The sequence below is a fragment of the Xenia sp. Carnegie-2017 genome, unplaced genomic scaffold, assembly GCF_021976095.1.
Source record: "Xenia sp. Carnegie-2017 unplaced genomic scaffold, XeniaSp_v1 HiC_scaffold_19, whole genome shotgun sequence".
NCBI classification, from domain to species: domain Eukaryota; kingdom Metazoa; phylum Cnidaria; class Anthozoa; order Malacalcyonacea; family Xeniidae; genus Xenia; species Xenia sp. Carnegie-2017.
The window spans coordinates 10,441,048-10,460,534 of record NW_025813481.1 but is presented as its reverse complement, the minus strand read 5'-3'; the positions used below and the strand labels follow the sequence as shown (position 1 = coordinate 10,460,534).

General features: G+C 33.9%; 3 protein-coding genes and 3 long non-coding RNA genes across 9 annotated transcripts; 3 read left to right on the top strand and 3 right to left on the bottom strand.

The window, feature by feature from the left end:
* Positions 1-462: 462 nt before the first annotated feature.
* LOC124439603 lies at positions 463-1,181 on the bottom strand. The gene is made up of 2 exons (XR_006946389.1): positions 1,103-1,181; positions 463-739 (listed from the first exon to the last, which is right to left on the bottom strand). It is a non-coding gene; the product is annotated as an uncharacterized LOC124439603 (long non-coding RNA).
* A 2,336-nt stretch (positions 1,182-3,517) lies between these two features.
* On the top strand, positions 3,518-5,506 carry LOC124439601. Of its 4 annotated transcripts, XR_006946386.1 has the most exons (3): positions 3,518-3,620; positions 4,391-4,456; positions 4,962-5,506. It is a non-coding gene; the product is annotated as an uncharacterized LOC124439601 (long non-coding RNA). The 4 variants fall into 4 exon arrangements; XR_006946384.1 differs by lacking the exon at positions 3,518-3,620 and having other exon boundaries at positions 3,940-4,456; XR_006946385.1 differs by lacking the exon at positions 3,518-3,620 and having other exon boundaries at positions 3,940-4,456; positions 4,906-5,506.
* Positions 5,507-7,592: 2,086 nt separating this feature from the next.
* LOC124439435 lies at positions 7,593-9,483 on the top strand. Its single transcript, XM_046989661.1, has 3 exons — positions 7,593-8,234; positions 8,463-8,951; positions 9,460-9,483. Exons 1-3 carry the CDS (start codon positions 7,593-7,595, stop codon positions 9,481-9,483), a joined length of 1,155 nt encoding a protein of 384 aa, XP_046845617.1.
* Positions 9,484-9,598: 115 nt separating this feature from the next.
* Positions 9,599-10,928, bottom strand: LOC124439434. The gene is made up of 2 exons (XM_046989660.1): positions 10,678-10,928; positions 9,599-10,599 (listed from the first exon to the last, which is right to left on the bottom strand). Exon 2 carries the CDS (start codon positions 10,541-10,543, stop codon positions 9,599-9,601), a length of 945 nt encoding a protein of 314 aa, XP_046845616.1. The 5' UTR covers positions 10,544-10,599; positions 10,678-10,928.
* A 939-nt stretch (positions 10,929-11,867) lies between these two features.
* On the bottom strand, positions 11,868-12,708 carry LOC124439596 (mannose-binding protein C-like). Its single transcript, XM_046989863.1, has 2 exons — positions 12,573-12,708; positions 11,868-12,484 (listed from the first exon to the last, which is right to left on the bottom strand). The coding sequence occupies exons 1-2, from the start codon at positions 12,619-12,621 to the stop codon at positions 12,078-12,080; spliced, it is 456 nt and encodes a 151-aa protein (XP_046845819.1). The 5' UTR covers positions 12,622-12,708; the 3' UTR covers positions 11,868-12,077.
* Positions 12,709-14,287: 1,579 nt separating this feature from the next.
* LOC124438579 lies at positions 14,288-15,269 on the top strand. The gene is made up of 2 exons (XR_006946138.1): positions 14,288-14,474; positions 14,924-15,269. It is a non-coding gene; the product is annotated as an uncharacterized LOC124438579 (long non-coding RNA).
* Positions 15,270-19,487: the final 4,218 nt, after the last annotated feature.

Below are 19,487 nucleotides of genomic sequence, written 5' to 3'. Positions count from 1 at the left end.
CCCTGCAAATTAATCAAAGAATGAATAGATAATGACAGCTGTACAGCTATTTAAAGCTATACAGAAGTAATCAATGTAAAGATTTGTTTTAAAACGAGAGTCCTACATGTTTTCGTCTTTTTAAAACAATTTTAAACGCAACATGTTATATCATGTGTGTTGACTATTCATTTGATTTATTTGTATTTGCATACTTTTCAAATATTTCATTCTGTTGGCAATGTTATCAATAGATACAGAATACTTTAAGAAATTAAGGCAAGAACGCCTATTTATACATGTTCTGGGCCAAAATATTATATAAAATCTTTAACTTTTGAAAAACTCAAGCATTTCTTGCCTTCTAGGATCAGCAGTATAATAATCCTCTGATTGTTGACGTTTTGACAAGGTTGACGTTTTGCGAAGAGCATTAAATCAAAAATTTCGCCATCTTGTGTAAACATTACAACAACTAGTTTGTTTAAGGAAGGCGAAATTTACAATTTTAGTAAAGTAATGCAGAAACATAGTGTTTTTCACATTTCTAGTGACCAACGTAATTCGTATACATTAAAAATTAACAGCGCTTGACATTGCAATGACTAATCTACCACTCTTCTTGGGACAATTATATTGTACAGTTTATAAAACGGAGATTAACAAAATAGAAGTAGAAAAGTTGTTTTTGCCAGCTCTCAAATGGCACCATTAAACATTCCAGTCTTTCTTAGCCGAGGTACAATGCCATTCACATGTGCTAGGTAAATAAAAAGATTGTACAATTATTGAAAAACAGCTTTGGGATCTGACTACATTAGAACGATGGTTTGAACTCGGAAGTATATCGTTACAAGCTTAATATATATATTGATCAGCCAATTTTGTGCAATCCCGAGAACGACTGCGGGTATTTGGTGTAAGTATTGTCGGACGTTTCGACACCTTGATAGCGGTAGTCATCTTCATCGGCTGTATTGGCGTTGTTTATTCCATTTGCCGCGACTGGGATGATTTAAAGACATTATTTATTACTCAGAATTACGAAACAAATTGCTCTTGTGGAAGTAGCTAATTGCATGTACGTTGTAGATGATAAATATGAAATGATTAATTATCTTACTTGCATGATGTATATCTTGTATGTTTGTCATCTTTTTCAAAAATCCATTTTTCGTTTTGCAAATAAAAGACATTTGATCGTTTGCATTGATTCAATTTGCATTTTAGGTTGATTAACATTCAAATCTGGAGACATCTTGTCAACATAAACACGTGAAAGATATATTGAAGTTGTACATGAACAGTCTTGTGTAAACATGACTGTCGCCTTTCGCTTCAGCCATGGACAAATTAATTACAAAACTGTTCTAACAATTACAAATCGTAACCAATTAATTACAGTTTTTCATTTTTCCATCGATGGCAAGAAAAAGATGTTGCCTAAAATCTTTCAAACTAAGCAATTAGTTGAATGAAAATGATGTCTTCTAAAAGAAATGAGGTGATAACCACAGTGAGTGTAGGATTGTGAGCGAGCTTTTAGAATACGGCCATCGAAGCTAATGACGATTCACTTAAATAAAAGAAAACACAACTTAGAAGAAGCAAGACATCTTGAGACTGCAAAATATGAATCAAAACAAGATGAGAAGTAAACTGTAAATTTTCGACTTTATTTCAAAGTCATCCTCAGACAGAATGGCTTTATTTCAAAGTCATCCTCATCTTCGACTTTATTTCAAAGTCATCCTCAGACAGAGTTTATGCAGTGTTCTTGGTAATCTGTAACTTCTCCTCTAATTGTCTCACGGCGACTAATCTTTTATGTCAACTGACATGAGAAAACCCTGACAACCATTGAGTTTGAAAATGACCTCAAATATACTTTTAAATAAAGTTTCCTGTCCAATTGTCCGTCTACATTGTTGTTTTTTAGGATTTCGTTGACTTCAAGTTCAAACATAGTAGAGGAAAATGATAGTTTTCGAAAATAACATCGACCAGATCTCCTTCAACTTGTCTAATCATATATAATTAACTTAAACTTAGTCGATTTCATTTTTATCTAAGATTTCTGTTAAGAAGTTAATGGTAAAAACAAGTAAAATAGCTTCAAATCATGCCTTTTACGCATTTGTAATTCAAAAGTGAAATTCCAAACCGTATTTTTTTCCGACCACGAAATTCTTCACTTTCGATGGTAAACTGAGATTTCAGCAACATCAACTGTATGAAAAGCATTGTCGTCTATATTCTTTCCGGGTGAAGGTATTGGCCTAAGGTTCTTATATCAAAACACGACTTCCAGAACTGCGTTGTTTTAATAACATGCAAAAGTTATAGACCTATAATGCCTTATTGCAGGTAATTGCAGGGTTAACCCCGGCTATTCTTCTCAACTGCATTACAAGATTTTTCAGTAGAGGTGTAACAACTAAACAATTACTAAGGTACTGAAGAACATTAATTTTCAAACAGAATATGTAATATCTGTTATCGTCAATGTATGTCATGATAAGATTAAGCCTGGACCAGCAGTAATAAAAATCCACTTCTGCTGACATCTTGACATATGCAAGATCTACTTGAAAAAAATAAAAATTGTGAGATGCACCAAGAAGTGGGATGCACCTTTTTGTGGAAACTACCACATAAAAGAAATGCCAAAATGATATCTTGTTTGTTTTTTAAAAATTCTATATAATTGACTGTAAACTATAGATAACAAGCGGAAGGTCGAGAATTTTTTTTTGCAAAGCAGTGATGTCAGTGCAAATACCTCCGTTGCTCGCAGATTTTTTAGCGTTCTCGACCCAGTACAATTAGTCTCTCAAAGTATTATAGAGCTCAATGATTTTATAACGATTAAAATCGATGTTTCTGTGCCATCAACATTATGCATAAATTATAACGTATTATAAGATAAACACAATTAAACGCGTGCACTGATTGGTCTAGAGCTGTGTTTGCATTAGCCTGTGCAAAACACATCTGAGCTCAACCAATCAAATCAATCAAAACAAACAATCAGTCCAAGAGAATTTGCAAATCGACCATCAATACATTTTAGACGGAGGACTGTAGCTGTATTGAGTAAATGATTTTCGCACATTTTTTTAAACGGAGGACTGTAGCTTTCATATATTTACGTATTCAGTAATGTTATTATGTTGATAATAAAATTTATGATTTAAAGCAATTGTGATTGTGACTTTAATTTACATTTATTCATTTGTCTTTTGCTTTTTTACAATGAAGAGCTTTTCTTATAGGAGTCGAAATTTAAAAGACTATAGAGCTTTTGCACTGCGAGGTCATGTTATTTTTGAGTACTCGATTCATCGGCATGCAAGACTGTAAATTTGACATAAAATTACAAAACAAGATTTGTTATAAACTATGCACTGGGAACTGTAAACAGAATCACAAAGATTCCTTATTAGACATTTATATACAGACAGAGATCAACTTGAATTCGCCACGTCATAGTCATAACCCACACTGAGTGCTTTTAAAAAAGCCATTCAATACAAAAATCTTAAATAAAAAAGGAATATTTATTCAATGGCGTAACGTTTCATCTTGACTCTCAAGACATCATCAGACAGTATTAAATGGCAAGTGAGGACTGTGATGTGGTGTGTATTTATATACATATATGTATATATATATAAGTTCAGGAGTCACCATTTTACCATGGTGATAGCCGGGAGGGCACATTGTAATACACTTTGTAAACGAAGATAAATTCTAACCTTCGTATCTCAGTCAATCAAAAGTTCATATTCAGTTTATTTTACATTCCTTATTGAGACAAAATATTACTGCATGATACATTATCTTATAATACGTCATGTTACAAAAATTTTCTTGATCATCCATTAGTTGACATGCACATGCGAAACAACACTTGTAATGAACAGTAGGACTTATTCTATATTCATAGATAGTCTTATTAAGCAAAGGACGACAAAGAGAAAAACATAGGATTCTTTATTTGACGTTCAATTAAAGAACATTTGCAATTCATTTTGCCACGTCGTGACATACATACTGCAGAGGACAATAAACGTTAGACAATAACTCTGCTGAAACAAACACTAACACGTTACTAAAACACAATAATTGCATTGAAAATAAAACGACACAACTAAGAGATAACGAAACCTGTTCATTTATCTTTCATTATAGAAGTATATAGAAAATATCTTATTTTAATAACGGCAGTCAACAACATCATTAATTTATTTTCTTTTTTGAAATCTGTGTTTTTAGTGCTAACTGTAAATCACTTTCAATAATTACTGATTTGACTAGCCAGTGGTTATATTTTTGTCAATGACTGTGTTTTGTTAGTAATTGTCCTTGTATTTCTTTGATATTTCAATCAAATTCCGCCACGTCGTAGTCATGATGCACACAGCAATCGAAGAAAGTGAGTGTTGGAAACTCAACTCTGATATTTTTAGTCAGGGTGAGTATTTTAGTGTTTCACACAACCTATTTATTTCTTTTGTAATCAGTTCAAGGCTTCAGCCAGACCTTCGAAAGCTTGTTTGACAATCAATGAATGTTTGACCGCATTATCTATAAATATGATATCGGATGACGCATTTTTTCCTAAAAAATGTTAAATAGTTCGCTGTTATGGCAAATTTGATTTGTACAGGTATGAGTATTTACATATCGATGACTGATTTTTATCTGTTCGTAAATATAGTAACATCCATCTCAAACACTTCAATTTCGGTCCCGGTCGTATTTTAGTGAATTGAAATTGAAAAAATCCAGTTTATTTATTTCACATGCCATGTTCAGACTTAAGAGGAAGTTACCTTTAGCTAAAATTTGCTTACATGCTATTATTCATTGGTTATGTTATTTTTTAATTACTCCATCGTTCCTTTGATGACAACAAGCAAGAGATGGGGAGTAACAAAAAGAAAAACAAGGATTCTTTGTTTGATGTTTAATTACAGATTGGCCACGTCGTAACCCACTTGTAGTCCCCAAACATATATGCCATGGACCTACTTCGAAAATTGTGATTTTTTCATGCGTCTATCGAGGAAGCAAAGAGTTTTCTAACCATCATTGATCTTGCTGCTGTAGTAGTACTTATATATATATATCAACTTTAGCATGTATGTCAATCGTATAACTTAATATTGCAAATTAATAAGAAAATCGATTATTTTGTCTTGAGTGAATTGTCAGAGAAGGGTGAAATCACTATATCGTTTTTACGTCTTAGCCAATCAAAGCAAAGAGAGTCTTGCTCTCAACCAGTTTTGTAGCGTCTGGGTGAAAGGTCTTTCACTACACTTGGTAAATAAGGGCAAACAACAAGGCTTGCTGAATTTTTATCATTATTATTATTATTATTATTATTATATAGAAAATATCTTATTTTAATAACGGCAGTCAAGAACATCATTAATTTATTTTCTATTTTGAAATCTGTGTTTTTAGTGCTAACTGTAAATCACTTTCAATAATTACTGATTTGACTAGCCAGTGGTTATATTTTTGTCAATGACTGTGTTTTGTTAGTAATTGTCCTTGTATTTCTTTGATATTTCAATCAAATTCCGCCACGTCGTACTCATAATGCACACAGCAATCGAGGAAAGTGAGTGTTGGAAACTCAACTCTGATATTTTTAGTCAGAGTATTTTAGTGTTTCACACAACCTATTTATTTCTTTTAAAATCCGTTCAAGGCTGCAGCCAGACTTTCGAAAGCTTGTTTGACAATCAATGAATGTTTGACCGCATTATCTATAAATATGATGTCGGATGACGCATTTTTTCCTAAAAAATGTTAAATAGTTCGCTATCATGGCCAATTTGATTTGTACTGGCATGTGTATATTTACATATAACTGACTGATTTTTATCTGTTTGTAATTATAGTAACATTTTTATTTCGGTCGTAATTTAATCAATCAAACGTAAAAAAATTCATTTTTTCATGCGTCCATCAAGGAAGCAAAGAATTTTTTAATCATTATGTTGGTGTAGTACTACTTATCAACTTTTAGCATGTATGTCAATCGTATAACTTGTACATTAAAGAGAAAATCGATTATTTTATTTTGAATGTATATTCAGAGAAGGCTGAAGTCATTATTATTTTTTACGTCTTAGCCAATCAAAGTAAAGAAAGTCTTGCCCTCAACCAATTATGTAGCGTCGGGGTGAAAGATCTTTCACTACACTTAGTAAACAAGGGCGAACGACAAGGCTTGCTGAAGTTGCTCACTCGGATGACGAGTTTATTGCGTTGTGCATATCAAAAATAGTGCTAACTCAAAATTAACATCATTTGCACTTGCTTGCTGGTGTATATTTACTTTTTTTACTGCTAAATGAGGAAATCTTTCATGTTATAAGGCGAAATGGTGCAGGAATCCGCTTTAAATTCTGGGGTTAATTAACCACCTTTACGTTGACAATTTGTCTTTCGCTGAAAATGTTCGCTCTTCAGAGTGTTTTGTACCCATAACAGCGATCTTCAAATTCCATTGCAATTGTCAAGGTCAATTTTTCACGGTCCAAATGCTGCAAATAAGACAGAACAGGCAAATAAGAATGAGAGAAAGAAAAACAAAAGTCTTTTAGATTTGACATACCTTCGGGAAATGATATATAAATAGTATAAACTACTCATGTTGTAAGGTTCTGCTCGTTCCTCCATGGACACTTGCTGATGTTATTTCTAGACGACGTTTTGCGATTGGGCCCATAGCCTAATAGTGAGCCTGAGTATTTGACAAGCTGTTTATTTTTCTTTCATTGCAGAAGTATATAATAAAAAACTCATTTTCATACCGGCAGTCTAAATATATCCTTAATTTTATTGTCTTTCTTGGAACCAAGGTTTTGAATGCAAAGTATAGAGGCTTTGCATGAACACGTGACTTACAACTTGTTGATTAGCAACCGTAACTATGGCGCCATGATAGGGGGCATGCAAAACGCACATGGCGTCAAGTCAATAGGAACGAGTGCCATGCCTTCCTAAATATCGTGAAACTTTAAGTGTTGAAGATCGTGTTAAATACGAAGAGAAGTTAAAGTTAATTTGTGGTATCGATCCCTACAATGTTAGTCACAAATTTTTTTCTGACGCGATGGATTTATGGCCCAATGTTGAGTTCCCCGACATTGTGACCTACCTGTTGTTTTCAACAAGTAGGTATACCAAGGAGCAACTGAAAGCTTACAAAAGCTTAGAATCATACCAGTATTTTGTTGCTGGATGGGTGAGGTGTGTGTATGTCGGTAAAGCAAGTACTAACATCAAGATTTTAATCGCAAAGGTTAGTATAATTATTACTTAAAACGTGTTTTTACAATCATTGTCACAATCAGTATGAAAAAAATTTGGTGTTTAATTTATAGGTAAATCATTCGCAAAGCCTGAATGACACTCCTCTAAAACCATGGGCTGCTGTATAACAATGGGTCTGTTATAACAGCACATTGCAACTGTAAAGCTGGACTGGGAGAATGTTGTTCACATGCTGGAGCGTTGCTCTTTGCTGTTGAAACTGGTGTACGAATAGTAAAGAACAGGACTTGTACGTCTATTCCTGTCAGTGGCTAATGCCTAAGACAGTATCAAAGATTACTTATCAAGAACTTTGTGACGTTGATTTTACTTCTTCCAAACGTAAAAAGCAAAAGCTGGATGAACATATCAATGAATTAGCTTCTAGTTCATCATCTACTACCGATCAGACAATGACAACAGACAAGCCTCGTTTGCAAAACAAGTACAAGCCGTCTGAAAATCAAATAAAGAAGTTTTATCAACATCTAAGCGACACTAAAAGTAATCCTGCAATCTTGTCACTGATTTCTCCATTTAACGAAAAATTTGTGCCAAAGAGACCTGCTGTTAACCTTCATGACCCCTTGAATAAGTTGTACTCCCACCAATTTGCTTGTCATGAGTATGAGGAGCTAATTTCGAAATCAAAAGAAGTTATGGAGACAATTAAAATCAATCAACAACAAGCTGATATGATAGAAAAAGCTACACGAAATCAAAGCAAGTCTCAGATTTGGCATCAAATGCGAATGGGGAGAATAACTGCCAGCAACTTCCACAGGGCTTGTCGCACAAATCCTGAAACACCATCACTAAGCCTGGTCAAAGATGTTTGTTATGGTTCACAGTTTAAGTCTGATGCAACATCGTGGGGAAAGGCCAATGAGAAGAGAGCCCTAAATCAATATACACAAGTCAGCATTGACATATTGTTATTTCATGAATTGTTCATCCAGTTAATTAAGTGTTTATTGCTGCAAATTGATTGCACATAAAATTTTTTTTTATGCACTCATAAACCTAATAGCAAACATGTACTCATTTGGCACAAAAATTTAATTTTCTTAATTACATGGGCTTTGCTGTGCAATATATCAAAATAAATAATTAGATACATAAATATATATCTTAATTTTATTTAGGTAATGAAAGAAAATCATAGCATCTTCTCAGTTAAAGAATCTGGATTTGTAATTGATCCAAAGTACCCTTTTCTTGGTGCAAGTCCAGATGCAATCAGTTACTGCAACTGCCATGGTGAAGGATGTGTTGAGATTAAGTGCCCATACAGTTTAAGAAACAAGACTATCCAGCATGGCATAAGTGATGGAAAGAATTTTTGTCTCACTAAGACACCAAATGGTACCTTACAGATGGACAGGAAACACCAATATTACTATCAAGTCCAACTGCAATTAGCCTCCACAAAGTTAAAGTTTGTAGATTTTGTTGTCTGGACTCTAAATGACATTTATATTGAACAAATTCAGAGAGATGACGAATTCCTTGCTGTCAATATTGAAAAAGCAAAAGAAATCTACATTTTTGCAATTTTACCAGAGCTTCTTGCAAAGTTTCACACTTCAAAACCACTTCCATCAAATGACACATTATTGTTTTGCTATTGCAGAGTTAAGCTAGATGACACACTTGTTTTAAAATGTAGTAATGATAAATGTTTGTTTAAAATGTTTAACATGAAGTGCTGTGGTTTATCTCGAAAGCCGGCAGCAAACAAACCATGGTTCTGTGTAGACTGTAGAAAACTTTTGTAGAAAGGGAGAAAATGTAAATAGTTCACTAGCAACTATTTCAGAAGCAACTTCTGAGCCAATTATGCTAAGTTATGATGTTTGCAATATTTATTATTTATCTGTTTCAACATATTTTAGAATAAATTGTTCATGTTTAATGTTGTCGCACTACTCTAAAGAAACTACTGATGGACAACAATTAACTAAAGCACAACATACTGTAGCTATCTTGTCAAGTAAGCAATGTTCACCATCATCTGCTCAAAATAGTCGATTGGAGCTATTCCATGACCAAGAATTGTGTATTTCTGACGAACACTGCCAATAACTCGCTCCACATGTATGCGAACATTAGCTATGGATCTTGTTGTTTCTATCTCTACAGGTGACAGTTGAGCCTTGCCTTTAGTAAAAGCTGGAATCTTAATACTTGCACAGTATAATCCGCACTGTCTGCAATGTTAAATCCTCTGTCTGCTAGAACTAAGTCACCAGGAACCAGCTTGTTTAATATGCCTGAGTGTTCAGTAATAAATTTGTCTGACGCTACCACCCCATGCTTTTGATATAAACGATACTGTACCTTGTGGTGTAATCCCTATCAGAAACTTTGCAGTGTTATGATGTTTATAAGACGACCAAGTATGGGCTCTAGCTAAAAAATCGGAAGGGCGGTCGATAAATACTTCGAAGCAATCGATTATGACAGCACAAGAAGAACACCTTTCTCTAAAACACATTGGAAGTGTCAGTCTTAATTGTTCTCTATCTGGCCAATGAATCAGAAATTTCATGCTTGAAAACATAACATCTATGCAGCTTTGAAACACTCTTGATACAGTGGATGCATGAATGCCAAATCTGTAGCCAAGATCTTGAACAGGTAAGTTTAACCGTAATCGCATTAGAGTCAATAACATTTGTTGAAATCTTGTCAAGGAATTTCGCATTACAAGACCTGGACTTATTAGCTCAAGAATTCCCATAAACACAGCCATATTTGGTAGACCAGTGTAGAATCTAAGCTTTTCATCATCAGTTAGATTTTCGGGCGCCAAAGGATCATTAGTAGAGTTTCGTGTGGTTTTTTCTTGAAGCAAATCGATATCGATTGATAGCAAATCGGTTTGCACTTCGATACTTCGTGTGCTCATATACTCGGTCTGTGTTTCTTGTGATTCTGTATCTAGGTTATCAGCTTCTAAACCTTCTCCCATATCATTATTTATGCCAGAATTACATTCTAGATGATATCTTGGATCAGTTAGATGACGAAAGTGAGGACCATTATCCACCATTTTTTCCGAGGTTGCTTCCACTTGTTGAGTGCTTATAGCTTGCTTTTCTTTGTTCTCTCCAGTTTGCTCAAATTGAAGACGCCTTATTAGGGCTCTTTGACTAGTTCGATGGTGCCTTGTAAGCGAGGAGGTTTTTGATGGCTGACTTACTGAACCAGATAAGTGACCCATGGCGATTGTTGGAGCCCAGTCAGGATGAGTCGTCTCATATACTGTAGCTGGTTTCCCTGAATAAAAATAATAAACCTAGAGCAACACCGTACAATCAACGCTGAAGATGCGTATTTGAAACAGATACAGTTTACCTTGATGGAAATGAAGCGAGCAAACAGTTACATTTTTTTATTTGACCATTAAACACAGCGTCCCGCCGAATGTTTGAAAGCCATTTTCCACGCCGTTGAAGAGAAATCTGTCTGGTTTTTTCACCCTGATGTGTAATCACCTTTGGTAAATTAAAAAATCTGATATTTTTGTCCCTTTCAGAGCGTTTTCCACAGCCTACAACACAGCAAAACTTTCCCATGGCTCGAACGTATTTTGTTTGTTTTTTACATGCCCCCTATCCATTGAGTTCTATAATAACCCCCTATCCATTGAGTTCTATAGAGCTCAATGCCCTTATCATGGCGGCATAGTTACGGTTGCTAATCAAACGCAGTAAGTCACGTGTTCACTAATAAATAATTTTCACTAATTACTCATCTGACTAGTCAGCCTTTATGTAGTTAATAAGTAGAAATGATGAATGGAAAACAACAAAGACTCTTGTTGTTATCACTGAACTGACCACATTTGTAAAGCACCCTGGCCAAACTACAGCTAAAGAAACGACTATCAGGCCTTTGAACAGGGCTACTCGGTTATATTATGTATTAATGGTATTAAATAGTTGCCAATTTGCACAACGAATTTTATAGCAATGCAATCTCATATCTGGCAATATATTATGTAAGTAAATTGTGTTCATTATACGTGTAAATTGTTATACTCACGCTTGAAACGATCCAATAAACACTTTATTGATTGAAGAACGTTATATAAGTCACGCGTGATTTATGTAATTTCGCTGCAATATAGAAATATCCGTATTTTAAAATCGGGCTTACCTTTGCTAGCCTGAGTAACAACAATAGCAAGAGTTGGGCAATCATTACTTTGTTCAAATTTGACATGCATGATCATGAAAGATTTACGATGGAAAATGTAAATTTGTAACACGACGTAAGAACGATGAAGGGAATAACAAAGATTCACGATTCCTTGTCATAAGTTTGTACGTACAAACTTGAATTAGCCTGGTGATGAAATTAAACGAATTTTTTAAAAACAAATAATTTAACTGCATGGTATTTGGCTAACAGTATTTTCAAACACCATCTGCATGCACTGATTGAAAGAGAGGTGCTTATTTGCTCCGTGGTTTGTGAGAAAGTTTATGCAGTACACTTTAATACCAACGAAGATGCGTACAAAAACGCTACAACAACAAATGTAATGTTAATGGTAGTTTTAATGTACTATTTATTAGCTGGCTCGAATGAAAATCTTTACAATTTGTAAACTAGTGAGATCTATATAGTGTTTGCTTTATAATGTATCATAAGTAAAGTATCCTCTAAAACAACGTCCACCATCAAACTGTCCTTTTCTGTTCTTTCTTCGTAGACGAAGAAATTAAATCATTCACAAGTACAAGAGCATTTTAAAAATCGCATGGATTACGTTGACAAATGTAGTGGTAAGAACGATAGCATGGCTCATCATTCCATTTGCCTTTCGGAAAAAATTGGACGCAATTCTCTTTGTTTCCAACATTATTAGGTTCTTTGGGAGACCAATTGATAAACGCAGGCAGGGTATGTTGCATTGTATAAAATTGCTTGTCGTATTTATTACGAAACAAACCAATAAATGGTCTATGCAGATTTTTATTTTTGGCAACACTGTAAATGGCGTTATTCTCAACCAAGTTCTTTGGAAGAGCAAGATATCCTCCCATGCGTTGACATTTAAGAATGGCTTTGCTTCCTGTTGTCTTGGTTGTACTGAAGTAGTAGCAAGATTGACGAAGATAAGTCCAACCAGATGGACATCTACTTGCTTCGTTTACTAAAACGAGTTAATATAATTACACAAAGGTCAATTAGCACAAAAAAATGTTAGCGATTGAAGAGAAAAATAGTGTAGCAAGTAATACCCTGAAAATTATTCACGACAATGCATAGAAGAAACAGTAACTTAAACATTTTCGACTTTAGACACAGCAGTGAAATCTTTTGTGGAAAAACTTAAATCACCAAACACCTTCCAAGACCAGCGAATGTTTGAGTAATCATCGAGAGATATTATATATACGTATTGAGAAACTAAGTCAGAGCTCCTTGCTGAAACAGACACGTAAACTTCCACATGAATACAATACAATACAAAACAAGTCAATAAAGGCAGCATTTTTATCATCACTTACAGAAGTAACTATATTGAGCAAATGATTTTTGCACATTTTTTTTAAACGGAGGACTGTAGCTTTCACACATTCACGTATTCAGTAATGTTATTACGTTGATGATAAAATTTATGATTTAAAGCATTTGTGATTGTGACTCTAATTTACATTTATTAATTTGTCTTTTGCTGTTTTGCAATGAAGAGCTTTTCCTATAGGAGTCGAAATTTAAAAGACTATCGAGCTTTTGAACTGCGAGGTCATGTTATTTTTGAGTACTCGATTCATCGGATGCAAGACTGTAAATTTGACATGAAATTACAAAGCAAGATTTGTTATAAACTATGCACTGGGAACAGTAAACAGAATTACAAAGATTCTTTATTAGACATTTATATACAGGCAGAGATCAACTTGAATTCGCCACGTCATAGTCATAACCCACACTGAACATCGAAGAAAGCGAGTGTTGGAAACTTGTTACTATAATATGTTTTTAATACTATAATATATAGTTAAATATCGATATAATTGGTGTAATGGCAATGTTCATAGAATTATGCAAGTAATAATCGGAAGAAAACAATGGATTTCAAAGGAGCTTAATTTTGTATAAAGCTTGACTTCATAAATATCGCCCAACTGGCAAAAATTACATGAGTTGGCTACACAACTTGTTTTGAGCCATGTATAAGTTCCGTTGTGCTATAGTGCTATATTTATTCTCCTGACGAGTGTGGCAAGTTAAACAACTGCCATACGAAACAGCTCTGTAGGGAACAAATTCCTACGAAGTAATTCGTGGTTTATTTTATTTTCAATTATATATATACATATATATATATATATAAGTTCAGGAGTCACCATTTTACCATGGTGATAGCCGGGAGGGCACATTGTAATACACTTTGTAAACGAAGATAAATTCTAACCTTCGTATCTCAGTCAATCAAATGCTCATATTCAGTTTATTTTACATTCCATATTGAGACAAAATATTATTGCATGATACATCATTGTCTTACAATACGTCATGTTACAAAAGTTTTCTCGATCATTCTATCAGTTGACATGCACATGCGAAACAACACTTGTAATGAACTGTAGGACTTGTTCTATATTCATAGATAGTCTTATTAAGCAAAGGACGACAAAGAGAAAAACATAGGATTCTTTATTTGACGTTCAATTACAGAACATTTGCAATTCATTTTGCCACGTCGTGACATACATACTGCAGAGGACAATAAACGTTAGACAATAACTCTGCTGAAACAAACACTAACACGTTACTAAAACACAATAATTGCATTGAAAATAAAACGACACAACTAAGAGATAACGAAACCTGTTCATTTATCTTTCATTATAGATGTATATAATAAATATCTTATTTTAATAACGGCAGTCAACAACATCATTAATTTATTTTCTTTTTGAAATCTGTGTTTTAGTGCTAACTGTAAATCACTTTCAATAATTACTGATTTGACTAGCCAGTGGTTATATTTTTGTCAATGACTGTGTTTTGTTAGTAATTGTCCTTGTATTTCTTTGATATTTCAATCAAATTCCGCCACGTCGTAGTCATGATGCACACAGCAATCGAAGAAAGTGAGTGTTGGAAACTCAACTCTGATATTTTTAGTCAGGGTGAGTATTTTAGTGTTTCACACAACCTATTTATTTCTTTTGTAATCAGTTCAAGGCTTCAGCCAGACCTTCGAAAGCTTGTTTGACAATCAATGAATGTTTGACCGCATTATCTATAAATATGATATCGGATGACGCATTTTTTCCTAAAAAATGTTAAATAGTTCGCTGTTATGGCAAATTTGATTTGTACAGGTATGAGTATTTACATATCGATGACTGATTTTTATCTGTTCGTAAATATAGTAACATCCATCTCAAACACTTTTATTTCGGTCCCGGTCGTATTTTAGTGAACTGAAATTGAAAAAATCCAGTTTATTTATTTCACATGCCATGTTGAGACTTAAGAGGAAGTTACCTTTAGCTAAAATTTGCTTACATGCTATTATTCATTGGTTATGTTATTTTTTAATTACTCCATCGTTCCTTTGATGACGACAAGCAAGAGATGGGGAGTAACAAAAAGAAAAACAAGGATTCTTTGTTTGATGTTCAATTACAGATTGGCCACGTCGTAACCCACTTGTAGTCCCCAAACATATAGGCCATGGACCTACTTCGAAAATTGTGATTTTTTCATGTGTCCATCGAGGAAGCAGAGACTTTTTTAACTATCATTGATCTTGCTGCTGTAGTAGTACTTATATATATATATATCAACTTTAATTTGCAAGTTATACAATGTCAATAGTATAACTTGCAAATTGATAAGAATATCGATTATTTTATCTTGAATTAATAGTCAGAGAAGGGTGAAATCAATATAATGTTTTTACGTCTTAGCCAATCAAAGCAAAGAGAGTCTTGCCCTCAACCAATTATGTAGCGTCGGGGTGAAAGGTCTTTCACTACACTTGGTAAACAAGGGCAAACGACAAGGCTTGCTGAAGTTTCTCACTCGGATGACGAGTTTATTGCGTTAGGCATATCAAAAATAGTGCTAACTCAAAATTAACATCATTTGCACTTGCTTGTTGGTGTATATTTACTTTTTTTACTGCTAAATGAGGGAAACTTTCATGTTATAAGGCGAAATGGCGCAGGAATCCGCTTTAAATTCCGTGGTTAATTGACCACCTTTACGTTGACAATTTGTCTTTCGCTGAAAATGTTCGCTCTTCAGAGTGTTTTGTACCCATACCAGCGCTCTTCAAATTCCATTGCAATTGTTAAAGTCGGTTTTTCACTGTCCAAATGCTGCAAAGAAGACACAACAGGCAAATAAAAATGAGAGAAAGAAAAACAAAACAATCAACATGAGGACTTTTCAGTTTTGGCGACTTGTAATTCAGTATATGTGAGATTATTTGGTACCAGTTAAATTTATAAGATACATTTCTTTTCACTTTGAATTTATTGCTTGAAATTTACTTCAAATACTACTCAGAATAGTTGTGATTCTACGTGGCGTTTTTTTGTTTCGATAAGATAAGAAATGCACACATATCGTGTGAATTATTTTACAATGTTACTTCAAACTAGCTAGAGCAATTTGTCATTTCAAAATTAAACTATAATTTTATAGATGGTATCTGAGATGTCGTGTTTGCTTTTTATGTTCTGCCATTTGCTGAGCTTTGAGTCCACTTTTTGAAATTTTGAACCTTGCTGTTTATTAACCTTTTTATTTTGTAATTGGGCTGACATGTCCAACATTTGCAGCTATTTTCTGTGCACACGACATCTTTGTTCTAGTTTTGAAATATAGCTAGTTGAGCGTTGTACTTCTGCTGTTTTAGTATACTGTACATACAGTATGACAAAGCTCCAAATCTGTACTCATAATGCATGTAATGACGCATACAGGAAGGCTTCTGTATAAAAATATAGACGACTAAGACGCTCAAAGTCATAACTTTCCACAATTGATAAGGACTAAACGGCTGACTTAGCAATTTTATTAACAAACCGAAGTAGAAAAATATACTAGGAGCATGGTAATGATGATTTTTGGCTCAACCAAGCAGAGACAAAATGCCTTTTTTTCGTTTGCTATGTGAAACCGTAGCGATTTTTTGTTTCAAGACGGCAGACATCGCTCTTCAACAACGCAGTTAAACAAAGCTCATTTTCTCCTTAATGTGCAACTTTTAGATTTGGCATACCTTCGGGAAATGATATATAAATAGTATAAACTACCCATATGAAAGAATGTTTTATGCAGTGCCGTGTTTGAAATTAAATGAAGATATGATCTTCGCACTTTGCTGGACAATTTAAGCAATTGACTCTTGAACTTGGAATTGTCCGTTGAGTCACCTGAATTTTTCAGGTTCAAGAGACAATTGCTTAAATTGTCTAGCAAAGTGCGGAGATCATATCTTCATTTAATAAACTACCCATGTTGTAGAATTCCGCTCGTTCCTCCGTGGACGCATGCTGATGTTATTTCTAAACGACTTTTTGCGATTGGGCCCATAGCCTAATAGTGAGCCTGAGTATTTGACAAGCTGTTTATTTTTCTTTCATTGCAGAAGTATATAATAAAAAACTCATTTTCATACCGGCAGTCTAAATATATCCTTAATTTTATTGTCTTTCTTGGAACCAAGGTTTTGAATGCAAAATATAAATCATTTTCACTAATTACTCATTTGACTAGTCAGCCTTTATATAGTTAATAAGTAGAAATGATGAATGGAACAACAAAGACTCTTGTTTTTATTACTGAACTGACCACATTTGTATAGCACCCTAGCCAAACTACAGCTAAAGAAACGACTATCAGGCCTTTAAACAGGGCTACTCGGTTATATTGTGTATTAATGGCATTAAATATTTGCCAATTTGCACAACGAATTTTATAGCAATGCAATCTCATAACTGGCAATATATTATGTAAGTAAATTGCGTTCATTATACGTGTAAATAGTTATACTCACGCTTGAAACGATCCAATAAACACTTTATTGATTGAAGAACTTTGTATAAGTCACGTGTGATTTTGTAATTTCGCTGCAATATAGAAATATCCGTATTTTAAAATCGGGCTTACCTTTGCTAGCCTAAGCAAGGGTTGTCAAAAATTAATTGAGTTTCAATTAATTGCAATTATTTGTAACCAATTAATTGATTGGATAAAGCATCAATTAAAATTAATTGATTGGGCGCACCTCCAATTAAAATTAATTGATTGGCATTAATTGATTGTATTTGTATTCTTGTTAGATTTCTAAATTTGTTTTTTTTGTAGGCCTACACTTTCGAAAAACTCGAATTATGCCATGTTGACATTACATTTTTTATTTTCTTCTTCGCTTTTTCATTCTTAATGGGAATCCGAAAACTTATAGAACCTAAATGTGTGGCCTATGACATAGAGAAAAAAGTTAAATATATTTACTGTTGCTATACCTATTGCTATTGCCTGTACAATAGACCTACCTATTTCTATACGATATTAGCGTTGGTGTGCGTTCTAGTACTAAAAAGATATGTAGACAAAGTATACAAGGGTTGTCAAAAATTAATCGAGTTTCAATTAATTGCAATTATTTGTAACCAATTAATTGATTGGACAAAGCATCAATTAAAATTAATTGATTGGGCAAAACTCCCACTTTCAATTAATTGATTGGGCAGACCAATTTAATTGCAATCAATTATTGACAACCCCTGAGCCTGAGTAACAACAATAGCAAGAGTTGGGCAATCATTACTTTGTTCAACTTTGACATGCATGGTCATGAAAGATTTGCGATGGAAAATGTAAATTTATAACACGACGTAAGAACGATGAAGGGAATAACAAAGATTCACGATTCCTTGTCATAAGTTTGTACGTACAAACAAACTTGAATTAGCTTGGTGATGAAATTAACGAATTTTTTAAAAACAAATAGTTTGCCTGCATGGTATTTGGCTAACAGTATTTTAAACAGAAAGCTCTTACAAACACCATCTGCATGCACTGATTGAAAGAGAGGTGCTTATTTGTTCCGTGGTTTGTGAGAAAGTTTATGCAGTACACTTTAATACCAACGAAGATGCGTAGAAAAACGCTACAACAACAAATGTAATTTTAATGGTAATTTTAATGTACTATTTATTAGCGGGCTCGAATGAAAATCTTTACAATATGTAAACTAGTGAGATCTATATAGTGTTTGCTTAATAATGTACCATAAGTAAACTATCCTCTAAAACAACGTCCACCATCAAACTGTCCTTTCCTGTTCTTTCTTCGTAGACGAAGAAATTAAATCATTCACAAGTACAAAATCGCATGGATTACGTTGACAAATGTAGTGGTAAGAACGATAGCATGGCTCATCAAGAGTCAGCATGGCATCGGAAAAAATTGGACACAATTCTATCATTTTCCAAGATTTTTAAGTTCTCTGGGATACCAATTAACAAACGCAGGTAGGGCATGTTGCATTGTATAAAATCGCTTGTCGTATTTATTACGAAACAAATCAATAAAAGGTCTTTGCAGATTTTTTCTTTTGGCAACCCTGTAAATGACGTTATTCTCAACCAAGTTCTTTGGAAGAGCAAGATATGCTCCCATGCGTTGACATTCAAGAATGGCTTTGCTTCCTGTTGTCTTGGTTGTACTAAAGTAGTAGCAAGATTGAAGAAGATAAGTCCAACCATATGGACATTTACTTGCTTCGTTTACTAAAACGAGTTAATATAATTACACAAAGGTCAATTAGCACAAAAAAATGTTAGCGATTAAAGAAAAAAATAATGTAGAAACTAATACCTTGAAAATTATTCACGACAATGCATAGAAGAAACAGTAACTTAAGCATTTTCGACTTTAGACACAGCAGTGAAATCTTTTGTGGAAAGACTTAAATCACCAAACACCTACCAAGACCAGCTAATGTTTGAGTAATCATTGAGAGATATAATATATACGTATTGAGAAACTAAGTCAGAGCTCCTTGCTGAAACAGACACGTAAACTTCCACATGAATACATCACAATACAAAACAAGTCAATAAAAGCAGTATTCTTATCATCACTTACAGAAGTAACTATATCGAGCAAATGATTTT

Bases quoted from the DNA above. Each gene is read 5' to 3' on its own strand.
- LOC124439434 (XM_046989660.1), bottom strand. From the start codon at position 10,543: ATGGGTCACTTATCTGGTTCAGTAAGTCAGCCATCAAAAACCTCCTCG.
- LOC124439435 (XM_046989661.1), top strand. From the start codon at position 7,593: ATGCCTAAGACAGTATCAAAGATTACTTATCAAGAACTTTGTGACGTT. The intron at 8,235-8,462 runs GTCAGCATTGAC...AATTTTATTTAG, and splicing joins CCCTAAATCAATATACACAA to GTAATGAAAGAAAATCATAG. The intron at 8,952-9,459 runs GTTAAGCTAGAT...CTATCTCTACAG, and splicing joins TATTGTTTTGCTATTGCAGA to GTGACAGTTGAGCCTTGCCT.
- LOC124439596 (XM_046989863.1), bottom strand. From the start codon at position 12,621: ATGTTTAAGTTACTGTTTCTTCTATGCATTGTCGTGAATAATTTTCAG. The intron at 12,485-12,572 runs GTATTACTTGCT...AACTCGTTTTAG, and splicing joins TGTCGTGAATAATTTTCAGG to TAAACGAAGCAAGTAGATGT.